The sequence below is a fragment of the Condylostylus longicornis genome, unplaced genomic scaffold (assembly GCF_029603195.1).
Source record: "Condylostylus longicornis isolate FDR11 unplaced genomic scaffold, ASM2960319v2 ptg000048l, whole genome shotgun sequence".
Taxonomy (NCBI): Eukaryota; Metazoa; Arthropoda; class Insecta; order Diptera; family Dolichopodidae; genus Condylostylus; species Condylostylus longicornis.
Genome location: NW_026578017.1, coordinates 4,223,810 through 4,239,519, shown reverse-complemented (window position 1 = coordinate 4,239,519; position 15,710 = coordinate 4,223,810). Strand labels below are relative to the sequence as shown.

Here is a 15,710-nt window from a genome sequence, read left to right as displayed (position 1 = left end):
TATTGCTTTAGATATTGGTTCCAAAAATTAATTAAAATCTTTTGTATAAACAGTATTGTCATTTGATTTTTTATAAATTCTAATTTTGTAATAATTTTTCTATAAAAATACATAAATTTTCATTATTACTGTTAATATTACAATTATAATAGTTTAAAATTGAAGAATTTGATTAATCCAATCCCTGAACTCAGAAATTCTTGTATAAACACCAGGCTGATTTGGTTCAGCACAACCGATACCCCATGATATAACACCACCCAATACAAATCTCTTATCTCTTTCTCTTTGTAAAACCATTGGACCACCAGAATCACCTAAAATATTTAAAAAATATATTTAACATTTAAAAATAGTTATAAGAAATGCTTTTTGTTTTCATAACATTATATGAAGAGCACGCGACTTACCTTCACAAGAATCATAACCACCTTTTTTCCATCCGGCGCATATAAAAATATGTGGTATATGTTCAATATAACCGGCAGCTCTATACATAGTTTCGCATATTGTATTATTAATAACTGGTACTGAAACTTCTTGTAAAACACTCGGTAATGGACCATCTTCATAAAGTCGGCCCCAGCCAGTTACATATGCTGTCTGCCCAAGGAAATCATAGTCATTGTCTGGTACACAAACTGGTATTATGTTTGGTTGAAATATTACTGGCTCATAAAATCTAAAAAGGAAAGAGCAAAAAAATGTTAAAAGTTTTAAGATTAAACTAATTAGCAAAAATATTTATTATGCTTAGTTGTATAAAAGTTAAAATATGCATTAGTTTGGTAACAACTTTAACAAACAGTTAATTTTGTAATTTCACTGTGTTTCAAAAATTTGACATATTGTGACGTTGTTGCAAAAAATTTGGCCTACTCAGTTCATTTTCTCTTAGTCAAGTCTTGAATTTCTTGGGAAAAATGCTCACAAAGTCTTAACATAATTCTGATAAGCATCTCCACTTTATTTTATTTTATTAAACAAAGTTTAAGTTTTATTGCAATTAAAACCTTTTCTTCACTTCAAATCTCTATAGGTCTACATAAATATTCATGTATATGAGAGTGCAACTGTACAAAATATTCTTTTAAAGAAAAAATTACCTTAATAATGCTAAATCATATTCAAATGTTCTTGGATCAAATTGTGGATGTGATGCGACAATTTGAACACGTCTCTCCTGGTAACTGTACGGTTCTTCCTCTTCAGCCAAGTCGTATTCCCCTAAACGCAACAATAAATCTGATGGTGGTACACTATAATCAACAAGAAACGATAAAAAAATGAGAAATTAAAAAATAAATAAAATAAAATGAAATTTCATAAGCCCATACGTTAACACTATATTTAATGTGTATTTACAAAACATTCACACATACAATAGATAGTTTATCTACACAACAATATATTTTCAATAATCATTTAACCTGCTACGATAAAAAAAAATAATAAAGTAATAAAAGCAATTTGTAGGTATAGTTAAAGAATATAAAAATTGTTTTTACTTATCAACACAGTGCGCCGCAGTAATGGCCCAATTTTCATTTAATAATGCTGCACCACATTTATGCAAATAGGTTGAAGTCCTCCACTGTCTTAGGGATATTTGCCAAGGCCAACGTCCAAATGCAGCATTTGCTCCACCAACAATCCTTGGTTCAGGATACATACGTTTACCACAAACTACGAGGAAAACAAAATCACAGTATAAGAAGAAAACGATGATAAATTAACCGCGATAAAATTAAAAGTAACATAATAAAACTTTGAAAATACACAATGCTGTAAACAAAACAAAAAAAATGTTCGACAACGAAATCAATAGCACTAACAAAATATGAAGCGTTTTAAATCAAAACAAAAGAAAAACGAATACGCAAAATATGGACAAAACAACCAAAGAGAAGAAGAAACTGAAAAATAATAAATCTCGCGAACTAAAATTAAAGTCTCATAAATATTTTAAATCCTTTCCTCCTCTATAGTTTCTTCCTCTTTATTTCTCTTCACATTTTTCTTTACAAATCATCAATTAAATGAATGCAACTAATTTAGAAAGGATTGTTAGCTTTGGTGTTTCATTTGAAATGCAGTTGGCTTTAGAATTTTTGAAAGTACTCGTAAGCAGAAAATTTATTTTTGGAATTTTAAAGAATTGACTATAAAATCCGATTATTACACATTTACATGAAAACGATCTCGAAACCAAATATACAATTTTCTTGGCGCATTTTACAATAAAGGTTCACTTATCTGACCATTTATTACTTTGAAACTACGAATTTTTAAAAATTCCGATGTTTATAACTTATTCAAAAATCTAAAAAATATTATAGCTTCTCACTTTGTTTATAATCTATTCCTTCCAATGTTGGAATTGGTGACACGGTTGATGATGTGGCATTTCCAAAACCTTCGTTGATTGATGCTGTTCCATTGCTTGTTGCATTAGCTGTATTTTCAATTGAACTTGATAAAGTCGTGCTTGAAGTATTAAGTCTTGTTTCAGTGGTCCAAACCCACGAACTGTCAGTTGTATGTGTCATGTTGTTTGCAGTTATATTATTTAATTGATCTAGAACTGATGTGATACTGCTGGCTATAATATCTTCCGTTGTCGGTGCTAAAATGAAAGGTTCAAGAAATAGTTTTTGTTTTTAATATAGATATGTACTTACTATTGGGTTTCGGACTGCTTGAAGGAGTTTCAATTTTTGTTTTATTTATTTCTAACACAGAAGCTGGTTTTAGAGCCCAATCTGGCATAGGTTTTGGCTGCCAACTCTCATTATTTATATTGGAAGTATTAAACGAAACTGAAATGTTATTTTTAGGTGTATTGTCAATATTTGTCCACGTTACTAAGCCAGTTGGCTTCACAGTTGTTGTTGTTGTTGTAGTTGTTTGTGTTAGTTGGAAAATAGTGGATGACATAGTTTGCTCAGGCTTTATAGAGGCTGCTTTTGTTGTAGAGGAACTTGAAAAAATTGGCGGTTTTGTTGTTAAGGGTTGCTTAGTAATTATTGGTAACTTGCTAGGAGATGCTGTTGATTTACTTAGGTTGACAGATGGACCCTTTGTTGTTGTTAGTATGGAAGTTGATTGTGAGGGCTTACTTGTAATAATTGATGGCTTAATTCCAGGATATCTGGTTGAAGATGGTTTGAATGAAGGTTGCTTTGTTGTAGGCTGTTTAAATGAAGAAGTAGATGTCGAAGAAGTTGAAATAAGTGGTTTCTTAGTTAAAATGGATGGCAATGGTTTGACTGTAGTTAAAGGAGATCTATTAGTGGTTTTAATTTGTAATATTGAAGTCAGTGTAGTAGATAAAGTAGTCAATGGTATCTTCGTTGTTGTTGAAAATTGTGATGTTATGGGCGAGTGTAATGAATCTGTTTTTGAGGTTGTTGACGATAAATTTACTTTTGAAATATCCTCTGTATGCAAAGTTGTTGTGGTTTTCGTAGTAGTAAGGTCTGTGTCTGGTTTCAACGTAGTATATGGAACTCGAACTATTTCTGCTGTTGGTTTTGGATTAGGCCTTGGTGCTTTAGTGGATTGAGTGTCAATTTTTGTTGTGGTTAAGGGTATTTTCGTAGTTGTAGAAACGTCCGTTTTATATAAATCAGTCCGCTTCGTGGAAGAATTAAGTATATGCGGTGTAGAAGTTGTAGTAAGAGTAAAAGGTTGGACAGTTGAAGTAGGTTTGCTTATTGGTGGTCTTGTGGTCAGTGGTCTTTTAGTAACTATTAAAGGTTTTTTTGTAGGACTAGTAGTAGTCTTTTTTGACGTCGAGTTTATTGTCGTAGTAGTTGTCAGTTGCTCGTTTGAAGGAATTGTCTTAGTTGGTTTTGTTGAAATTTGTGGAGGACGCTTCGTTCCTTTAGTTCTATTTGTCGTCAATGGTCGTTTGGTATATAATGGTTTATTCGATGCATAAATAATAGGGGAAGGAGTCTTAGTTGATGTTTGTGATGCAACAGTCGTTTTCTGTGTCTCAAATTTAGTAGTAGGAGTTGCTGTTGGTACGAATGTAGTCGTTTCGACAACCTGGAATGTAGTAAGTTTAAGTGATTCAGTTGTATCTCTTATTTGACTATCGGAAGTTATAAGTGATGGATGTAGAGTTGTAAGAATTGGTGTTACAAAAGTTGATAACTTAGTTGGGTACGTATTTTTAGTACTTGTTATGATTTTATTATTGGTGATGGTAGTTAAGTCACTTGTTAATGGTAAAGGTTCTTTAGTAGGTGTATGTTTTGTTACATGTGTTTCTTTTGTCGGATGTGTACTTGGAGTCTTTGAAATTATTGAAGTTTCTTTTAACACTTCATTTGCGGCAGTATGAAAGGATGATATTTTATGTGTCGATGTGGTTTTATGTGATGTTGTCTTTTGTGCCGTTGAGGTTGGCTTGTTTGAAATAATCATTGGCTTGGTTGGCAACGGTGCTTTTTGTGTTAGTGTTGTGTTTGATAATGACAAATTTAATGACGATGATAAAAGCGATGATAGAAATGAATGAGTTTGCAGTGATGATGGTGTAGTAAGATTTTCAGTTGAACTTAAATTAAACAATGTTTGTAATTCATTTAAAGATTGTTCAGTCACGTTTTGTGATGGTATTTGCAATGGAGTTTTTGATGATGATAATGGTAATGAAGAGGATGATACTGATACCGAAGATGTTTGTGAGGATGATAAAATTGCAATTTTTGAATTATTTATTAAAGAATTTGTCTCAAAAAGTTCACTGGAAGAGGAGTTAACTGAATTTTCACGATTTTGCATTGATGGAATTACCGTTGAAATTGGCACATAAGGGACTGGTAGTGTTGGCTTCGTTTTGTGATGAGTTGTTAACTCCTGCTGAATTGTGGGTTTGTATGAACCAATCGTACTTGGTGTTGTATTAATATCATTTAAAAAATGTGATATAGTGTTTTGATCTATGCTATTGTCATTAATATCTTGTGCAAAATAATCATCCTGAAAAATTAATAATCAATATATGATATTACATAATTACAAAATGAGGAATTTACCTTTATCCTACAGCATGAGCCAAAGTAAAATCGATCTATACATGTTCCAAGATGTGTACCATTTTGCTTAATGCAATCAATCGCAAACATACAAGTACCTGATAAACCAGATTTTCTAACAATGCAGGGAAGGTGTCGTATATTTCTGCCTGATTGAACTGGAATAAAAATTAAAAAGAGAAATTATTTCTTAAATAATATTGGAACAATGTCATTAGATGCAACGTAATACTAAGTAAAATTGTTCTAGTTTACAAATATTTTAAGTAATTTGTTTTGCTCTTATTACAAGTTCAGTTTTTTATCCTTACTTATCACAATAAAAAATATTATTTTTAATTAGATCTATGTAATGCAAAAATAAAGACACAAGGCAAGTTTATATTGTTGACATTTGTATGAAGCCTATTATAATAATAATAATGCATGGATTTTATTGGTAAAGGTAAACCTCTCTAAAACAAAGATAGAAGGTCTTTTAAGAATCATCTTCTTTTTCCTAAAATATTTATGCCAGTTTCCTGCTTTTTTAACTTCAAATAAGCCGTCGTTTAATTTTTTATCAATCAAATTTCGATTGATAGAAATTTCAATTCTTTTAAGTGAAAAAGTTTAGCTATAACTTAAATTGTTAATTAAACCGCTCTTACAATCGTAAAACTTTCTCTTCTGATGACACCAAAAGCAAAAATGGAAAATAGCAACGGATTGAAAATATTTCCCACATTCTTCCGCTGGAAACATGGTCTCCGTAATACTTATACATAGGTTTACACATGCATAATATTTTCAACTGTAAATATAAATTTATTTATATACCTAAATTAACATGTTTATAGATATTTTTACTATCCAAACAACATCTGTTTATAAATCATATTGAAGAATCTGTATATAGTTAGTATAATATATCCGTACAATTTTCTTACTCTTTCCTTTATTGTTATAGCGGTTTTTACATTGCATTCAAAATAAGAAAATTAGTTTTTCCTCGTATTCTTTTTAACATAGCTTCTAGTTTTTTTAATGATTCTTACACTTCCCTCACTGCAACTTAGATAATAACGGATTAGTCATACTCACATCATTAGACTAACATATTAGACTAACACAAATGTAATAAAAACAAGTTAGGATTTCTTCTTAAATTTATAAAAAAGCACATTTCAATATTATGAATTTTTACTAGAAGGTTTCCTTTCTTATGTTAACACAAACTGAAGGTCGTAGCAGATGAAAAAAATGTATGCAAAAATATGGAATATGTGGGCAGAACCGAATGATTCTAAATGAAATTTTTGCTATAAATCATCACTGAAATGTTGCGTAATTGATAATTCATGTTGTCCAATCCTATGATTTTTAAATTTTAAAATTCCGAATTTTATAGAACAAATAATTAAGTATCTTAATATACAATCTTCTTAATATATTAAGATAAGTAAAAACGCTGTAGATTTAAAAAACCCAAGAGGCAGTCAATAGAACAAACTAATTGGATAAAATATGCTGTTGCAATTACCGCTTGATTGCTTGAATATAAACTTATATGGAATACATAAGCAATCATATAGTTGCAAAATAGTTGCTTGGCTGCCTGAGCCGTTATAAGAATAGTTGTGGAAAGCAGTAACATTTCTATGTTTTGGGAACTTTTCAATATAAATTTCTGGGCTCAAATTAATAATTAACATCCTCATTATTTTAAATACCGGTGAATTAAATCAAATGTATAGTTTTTAAAAAAAGACATCACAGGTTCTAATAACTTTTAACTTATAATATTTGCAAATGGCCATAACCCATAAAATTGAAATATTTTCATTTTCACATTCGTTTGATTTGAGAAATAAATGAAATTACATAGGAGCTACTCTTTTTTTATCCGTACGAACGTATGTTCGAAGGGTATATTAAATTTGCCTTACCGTTTGTAACGCTACGAAATAACGGTCTTAGATATAGACTCAAGTGCATGTTTTTGATCAGCGTCAAATTCTGAGTCGATTTAGCTTTGTCTGTCCGCCCGTTCGTCGCAACGATAACTAAAAAGCTAATTGATTTAAATTCGCCAAATTTTCACAAATGGTTCCTTAGAGTAAATGCCAGAACCCTACTTAAATTGGATATGATCAGGTTACTGGTTCGGGTAGCTACCATACAACTTAAAAATTTATTTGGGTATATCTCAGAAACTGTAAAAGCTATGGTATTGAAATTTCACACAAGCAAATATATTAGTAGAGCCAATGTGTTTTATAAAAGTTGTTGACATTACTTGGTTCCTTCTGGTACCTACCATACAACTTCCAAACTTATTTGGCTATATCTGAAAAACTATAAAAGCTGTGGTATTGAAATTTCACACAAGCGAATATATTAGTAGGGCCGTTGTGCTTGATAAAATTCGTTGAAATTCCTTGGCTCTTTCTGGTAGCTGCCATACAACTTCAATAGTAGTTTGGCACACACAGTATTTTGAAAAACGCAGTACTGAAATTTTGAATAAATTAATATGGTAATACGGCAACTTAAAGTCATAGTCTGCCCCATAGCCAGTTATGGCATCTTTGTTCGCACACAGGATAACAAATTCATACGGGTATCACAGAGTTGACAAGGTTAACTCTACTTTTTCTCGTTTTCTTTTTAAGTTATTGTGCTTAAAAGGAACAAAAATAAATGCACAATCCCAATTATGCTTTTCCTTTCTCAAGAATTTTTAATTTGAGATGAAAGAAATTTTTAAAAGTAACAACAACAGAACAACGATACTAGCAACAAAATAAATAATAGAAGAATTAAAAAAACAAAAAATACGGAAAGAAAAACCGTTATAATAAAAATAGTAATGCAAGATCATTACTTTTATATAAAAGAAGAAAGAGAAGTGGGAAAAAGTACAATGAAATTACTTTCGAAAGCATAATCATCCCAGTTGTTTAAAAGAGAAAAATGATGAATGATAGAAATTGTAACCGTTTATAGCTGAAAACAGCTATGAGACTTTATTTTCTGTCAACGGAATTTCTTTTTATTTCATTTTTATTTTCTTTCTTTGCTTTGTTCTTTTTGTATTTTTGTGCATTTTTTACTGACCTTATTAACAATGAAAGTTTTGTTTTCTTTCTCTATTACAAAAAAAAACAAACAAAATAAAATGAAATAAAGTCAAAAGCACCTGATGTGAAGGAGGATGCTTACTTACTTGAAAATTTCTTCTTCTCTTTCATATTATATGCAACGTGTTTTGTTAATATCTTAACTCTAGTTCATAGTCCACGATTTAAATCGTGTAATTGAAAAGAAAGACAATAACTCCAGTTTCGGTTTTGAAGCTATCAATTATTACACATTATATTATTACCTTACTATTATTTTAGGAAAGTAGACTTTTTTATATAATAGAAATCAGAAGCAGAATCATAGTGGTTAATTGAATTTAATTTTGTTTTTCTGTTTCCTTTGCCCCCTACTGTTAAGTTTGTGCCAGTATTTACTAGTTTCTAGACTTTTTTCTTAGTTTTTTTTTTTTGAAGAGTTACTGGTGATTTGTCATCATAATTTTAAAGACTTATTTTAACTTACATACCATTACCACTATGTAAGTTTATAGTGTACACATACCACAGCAGTGCGATTGTATACAATTATGTACGATTTTTATAACGAAAGTTTTTAATTCTTTGAATATGACGGCAATAGTAATTGTTTTTTCCGCCTTGAAAGAGCTAAAGTAAATTTCTATACTATAACACAATATTTCATACATACTTTGTAAATAGGTATATTGTACAACGTTCATAACGTATTGTAACAGATATATTATGTATCTGTGCATGTACAAATGTGGATATAAACATTAACTTCAGTCTCAATTGACAAACTGGATTTTAATAAACACTTTTTATTTTACTTAGTGTAATTTTAAAGTTATATTTATTGACCTTAACTTTCTCTCACGTAGAATTTTAAGTACAAAAAAAGAATGCCATAAAAAATATAAAAAAATTTAAAGAAAATAAGAAAATTTTATACTTTTCTGTTTGTTGGTTTTTTTTTTTAATTTTCTTATTAAAATTACCGAAGCAAAATTTTCTTTGTAATAAAGTTAAATAATTTTCATTAAAGATTGGAGTAATAATGAAAATAAGTGATCCATTTCATTAAACCCCAGTGTGATCGCTGATGAATAATTTGTAAAATTTACCAAAATCTATTTGGCAGCTTTTTTACTTTAATACTTGCTTATATAATAACTACGATTTTAGAATTTTTAAGGAAAATTTTCTCAATTGTTTCATTATTTCAATTTAATTAAATTTGAAAGCTTTAAGAGATGCTGTTTTGATAAAAAATTAAAGTTCTAATGAAAATCTTTTTTAATATAATCTTTTACAACTCTAAAGGGGTCTAAAAGAATGTTGAAATACTTTTAAAATAGTGTAGCAGATGGTTACATTTGCACAACCACTTTTCCTTAACATTTTCACAAGGGCTATTTACTTAATATTTTGTGAACGCGGTATTCGTTATGAAAATTTTTATATCGTTGTGAAATTAATTAGAAGTCATTAATGATTATTAATTAAAGTATAAGAATCCTATTCAAAAGTTGACCTTTAAACTGTATTAAACAGTTATAGTTTACCGAATGTATAAGAAAATTCAAAAATGCTATTCGATTTTAAGTTTTGTGCTAATTGACATTTCGTTTTCTGAGCACGGTTCATTTTTGTTAAATTAATATTGTTTCATTCGCACGATCCGTGACTTCAATAATGCGCTTACAACGCAAATTTTACAAAGTACCACATTCCAAAAAGTTTGGCAAAAGATACGTAAAATAGAAGTAAATCGGGCATCGAAAAAATCGAGCACGCTTTTCTTATACATGTCATAAAAATGTTGCCAGAAATAACCAATTAAGTTTTTTTCATAAAATGCGACGTAAAAATGCTATGTTTTTAATGATGTGGTAACGTTTGTTGAAAATTAACATTTGCACAGAACTTTAAATTGAAGTTTTCAAACAAATGTCAAAGTAAATGTATTAATATTGTAAAAATGTATTAAAAGCTTTAGCTTTTTTTTTACAATGTAAAGGTATTGAAAACTCTCAGATGGTACTACAATCGTGTTAATACCGTGCTTAAACTTTTTATAAAGCATTATTAAAGTCACGGGATTTGGGGGAATACGTTTGCTGATGATTTCTTTTGCTATTTAATAATTTTAGTTGTCGCTAATCGACGTGAATAAAATTTAGAATATCTTCCTTTGTGTATAAGTAATTAGCGTTTCTTGAGAAGAGTTGAAGCGTTTGTGCTGTGCTCATCTGTTCCTTTCCTCCCTTTAAAAGTCATGCGGCAAATTATGTGTTAACACGTTTTTTCGCGCGTTTTACTATCTAGAGTTCTTATAACGCTTTGAAAAAATTAGGCATACAGAAAACTTTATAGAAGTTTTCATGCGTTTTGTATATATTTGCGCAACTTTGATTAAAAGATTAAAATTATAATCAATATTTAATAAGAACACTCAAACTCAAACTCGTACAAAAACAAAATCTTTTTTGTTTTTCTCTTCATTTCAAATACTCAAGTTTAATGCACTCATAAAAAACAAAAATCAAGTTCTCTTCTTTTTTTTACTGCTTAAAAATTTCGGATTTAAAGCAAAAACTTTTTTTTCTTGAGAATTTCGAACTCTACTTTCAAGAACTGGATATTCGTGGAATCGTCTTTGTTTTTTGTTATAGTTTTTGTATTTCAAGAATTTTAAAGATGATAAAAGTTTCATTAATTCTTAATCTATAAGTGCACAATAAAAATATTTTTATAAAGTATATTTCATATGGTTGCTAATTATACTGCGCCGAATGTTGTATAGAAAGCGGTTATAAATAACTTCGTGACGCATCTTTGTCATAGCTTCAAATTATTTCACTCGAAATTAAAAAAAGAGTAAGAAAATGTAATAAACTAATAATGTACGAGCTTGACCACGTAAGGATAATTTTAAATTTTTCCGCTTATTACAATTTAATTTCCTCGTTCTCAAGATTATATTCAAATTGATATTGAGAGTTTACTTGTTTGGAGTGTATTGGTTGATTTTTTTTTATTCTAAGTTTAAAATTTATTAATGAAGTTCACCTATCTGTGTTTTGCAAAAAAAAAAATAATTTATTCAGTTTGATTGTTGTTAAAATTATTTTTATTTAATTCAAAAATTCTTTATTTCTGTGTTAAGGAAAAATTCTCACTCTATGGATATAATTGAAATATGTGAAATCTATGAACTGAATATTTTTATGTACATCCGATCTAACGATATTTTACACAATTTTATCAGATATAATCGAAAAGACCGACAATGACATTCGTCAGAGCTGCTTTGAAAAATGTGTCTTTTTGTGTTCTAAAATTGCCGAAACTTTAGACAAGTAAATATTTGAAGTGAAAATAAAAAAGAAATGGGAGGAATTCCTGACAGAGATAACTTTTTAAACTTACGTTGTTTTAATTGTGAATTAATTTGATTGTTCAACGAAGTTTAAAGATTTGTGAAAATGTTGAATAACACTATGTTATTTTTCACAATAACATTTATTCCCAGAGTATTTGCGTTATTTAAGTTTACTAACACTACACATCTTAAATAGTCTTCGAATAATAAACATCTGAAAAAATCTGATACTGTCTGATAACTCATAAACATCATACTTGCATTTTACTCATAAAATTCTACCTGACCTATCTCTGGTACCGTCGTTAAATAATTAATTCATTAATATTTTTCTAATTTTAGTTTTATTTTGACATCTTACTCGTGTACAATATCTTAAACATATTTTTTTTGGATAAACAAATTTTTCACACTTACATAATGCTTGTGCATTGCAATTATTTTTTGTAGCTTCGAACGTTAACGAAAGCTAATGCACAAAAGCGCTTTTTGTGGTTTTTAAATGATGATTAAAAAGCTTTGTAAAACCGCTTAAAATGGAAATTATAATTCTTTAGTCAATGTTAAGGTGAAAATGTAGGTCAACCTTAAGGTTTTTTAGTGGTTTGGCGGCGTATATTTTCGTATTGCATTACTTTTCTTTATTCGTGTACACGTCACATCTATGTATACTATCGTGTATGTATTTTAATCTGCATATACTTAAATAACGAAGGTATTGTGAGCATACCAAATTTCACATGTCGAGATATAAATCTGTTTGTCGGCTCATCTGTGCACTAATATTTTAACTGAAACAATTTTAACAAAAATTTTTAAAATTTTTCTTTCTTAACCAACAATACGGCCTTCTATTACAAGCAAATTTTATATTTTCCACAATATTTCACAAAAAAATAGTATTTTGAATATGATGTTCGAACGATATTGGGAAATATTGGGAAATTTTCTCCTCAAATTAATAAGATTAGTTACAAATTAATAGCAGTTTTTAAATATTTTTTGGAAAACGCACATTGCTTCGGTTATAGGCTGATCACATCAGATTTATTTCTTTATTCTGAATCTAAGCGAATTAAATTAATTACTTATTGCGGTTTAGAACAATACTCAACTTATTTTTATCTTGCTTAATTTCATTATTGTTTTTATTTTTTTTGTTGCAAATTCAACTTTTTTTTTTTTTTAAATTAAGCTCATGAATAGATGCCTAACAACAGTTTTTCTATTGTGAGTTACAGTTAGCTATATATTGTGGATTAATCAACGATAATTTAACAATTATTGTTAAATAACAAAAAAAAAACAAAAGGTGTAAGCTAATCAAAGAAAAACAAAACGAAATTCTGTGCTGCGTCATGAGCGGAACATTTGTAATTCTTTCATTCTTTTTATTTTATAATAGGTACGCGAATAACGTGTTGATATATATATATATATGTATATGTTTCTAATATTTATGTGTATGCAAAAAAACACTAATTACTGTCATTCCTATTGGTAGAAGAAATTTCGAAAGAAAATTTTACAAGAGAGTAACTTTGGAAATGATAAAAATTCCAATCTTATTTATAGTACGGTAAATATTTTATGGTTCGTTAAGTTTATGAAAAACTTGTTATGAAAATTTGTAGAAAAAGTTAAAACAAGAGCAATACCTACACGCTTTATTGTGATTTTGATGAGCGATGAATTCGTTCATATAATTTGATAAAAATTCCTCTGTAGGCTTATTAATAAAATATAATGATAATTTCATTCATAAATGATCATGGTTTTTCTGTTATATCTTCTGTACCTTAAAAGATTTTTTGACATTTAGTGAGTGAAATTTAATTAAAGCTTAAGCAACTAGACAAAATTCTGTAAATAAAAAATTTTCGTACGAAATTATCGGGTTAGAGAAAACTAAAATATTAAAGTAAGGGGAAAAATTGTTTTTTTTAAGTTCGAATAGTTGATATTCCGAATGTACATAAAATAAAAAATTAAAGTAAAATGTTATTTTAAGCCTTTCAAATACTAGGCCTTAAGGAATTGCCCATTTGAAGTTTTTATATTTTTCGAAAGGGAAGGTATAAACAAAAAAGCTCGGGCAAGTACAAATTTCGCGAAAATTCGTTAAAACCTCGGAAACCGTTGAGATTTTATAACTAGTTCGGAAGAAAAATTTTACTCATTTTTGATGTCCTACACATGGTACATAATATTGTACTCTTTACTGAATAACCCTTTATATAACCTAGTCCAGAATAGGCCAATCATTTAAAATTACTTCTATACCTTCAATTTAGTTCGCCAGAAAAATTGTAATTTTTGAAAAACAAATTTTTTTATCCTAAATTATTTTAATCCGTTTAGTTTAAACTTTTGAAAACGTTTTTTGCACAGAAAATTTTTAAGGCACGTAAGCCCAGTAGGATATTTCGGATATTTAAAAAAATCTAATAAAACTTCTATTATTCTCCAGTATCTTTTATATTATAATATGCCGCACGAGACAATTATCATTCTTTTCATCTTCTTAGAAACTACTTTTGAGCCAAGACCCTAGCAGAATCGATTTTCAGTTCTGTCCTCGAACAAAATTTATACAGCATGTCCAGATCTCTTCAGCAGTACCCACTTGGCTACATTTAGGAGTCTTTAGTTTTTTTTTAGCAGAGAAGGGACTGGAAGTGTTTTTTGAGCACCGAAAAGCTGTTTGGGGTCAATAGGATTGAAGATCTCATTTAAACCTTTCCAACAGGCACTTCCCCAGCTCGGTAGGTCATCTGAGAGCTGAATTATTAGAACTTAAAAATATCTAAAAAATTCAATTACATCTGATTCCCGGACAAACACAGAAATTAGAATTGAATTTAAGAGAAACGTCGTAAAGTGGCAAGTTTAACTATCTATGTCTTGAGTTTGTAATGAATTTCAAATTGAGAGTAATAAATTTCGAAAAATATGAACATTTTGAAACTCCAAAAAGTTTACTTATCCTACCTTTATCCTTCTGTTTTTCTTTATAGAAGTGTTATAAAGTTTATAGCGTAAGAATTTTTAGGGCACTGAAAATTAACATTTTGCAAATTTTGAAGAATAACTGTAGAGTATTTTTTTTCTAATAAGAAGAAAAATTGCTCCAAAAATTAGGAAAAACCGGTATCAGATAATGGTTAAGTGAAAGATTAATTGGACATTTTATTCTAATTTTTTAAAATTTTTGTCTATGTTCATAAATTACTGAAACTTATATGCACTTTGTTTTAGTAATTTTTTTTGGAAAAGTACCAAAGAGAATCAATGAATTACGTTAATTCAGCAATTCAGAAATTTCATCAATTGTTCTGCGTATTATTCTATAATGCTAGTTTTAGACTTTTAATTTATTTAAAATTAAAATTAAATTAATCTAAACTAATTTAAAAATTCTAAAAGTTTTGCAATTTCATCAACAATTTATTCACACACTCTGACTAAACAGACGCTGACTAGAAAATCGCCATAACATTAATTTAAGTAGTTTACTTTTAAGAATTCTAATGATCAAAATCAAAACAATACTTTCTCAAACTATTAACTATAATGATAAATATTAGTTTAAATAAAAAGTTGAGTCAAACCAATGGTTTGTATTGCAGCACTTTTCCCTTCAACAAGTGAAAATTCTGCTTTTAAATACAGTCTATGTATACCCATCACACTATTAAAATTATTTTCATTCATTTACAAAACTATTTCTAGGATTGCATATATTTAGGATGGACGATTTATGCAGTCTTTGAACTAAAGCAAAAATTAATATAAAGTGGGGTTAACATAATGCTCGATTTTAAGGGTTAATTGTGCGAGTTAGAAAAATAATTATATTTTTTAATGTCATGGAATTTACCGTTAGCTTTTTGCGTTTACAGAAATTTGAAAAAGCTTGCGGTTTCGTAAATATAAGGTGTCAAAAATTCAAATTTTACAAATTTCAAGAGGCGATAACTTGGGAGAGGGTGGAGATGGAAAAAAATTTTCTTCTAACGAAATAAACTATTTGTTAATGTCTAAAAGTCCCTAAAATTTTAAGCTTCTACAGGCTGAGGTCTAGAAGAAAAACCAAATCAAAAATTTGGAAAAAAAATACCTTAGATAACGGTAAATTTAAACGGCCATTTTGTTTTTCTAAAGTTTAACTATAGTATATCGCGCTAGGGA

The 15,710-nt window shown here is 28.9% G+C and overlaps 1 protein-coding gene across 2 annotated transcripts in view; it reads right to left on the bottom strand.

Moving 5' to 3' along the window:
- Positions 1 to 15,710, bottom strand: part of LOC129610901 (serine proteinase stubble) — a 36,226-nt gene continuing 20,516 nt past the window's right edge. The window contains exons 3-10 of one of the 2 annotated variants that reach the window (XM_055523693.1): positions 5,049 to 5,206; positions 4,807 to 4,992; positions 2,682 to 3,192; positions 2,348 to 2,626; positions 1,509 to 1,686; positions 1,107 to 1,259; positions 411 to 682; positions 1 to 317 (exon numbers count right to left, since the gene is read on the bottom strand). In XM_055523693.1, coding sequence (XP_055379668.1) covers positions 154 to 317; positions 411 to 682; positions 1,107 to 1,259; positions 1,509 to 1,686; positions 2,348 to 2,626; positions 2,682 to 3,192; positions 4,807 to 4,992; positions 5,049 to 5,206 — 1,901 coding nt within the window. In that variant the 3' untranslated portion in view covers positions 1 to 153. Of the gene's footprint in view, positions 318 to 410; positions 683 to 918; positions 1,042 to 1,106; positions 1,260 to 1,508; positions 1,687 to 2,347; positions 2,627 to 2,681; positions 3,193 to 4,806; positions 4,993 to 5,048; positions 5,207 to 15,710 lie in introns of those variants that run through there. The other variant, XM_055523694.1, reaches the window with a different exon arrangement.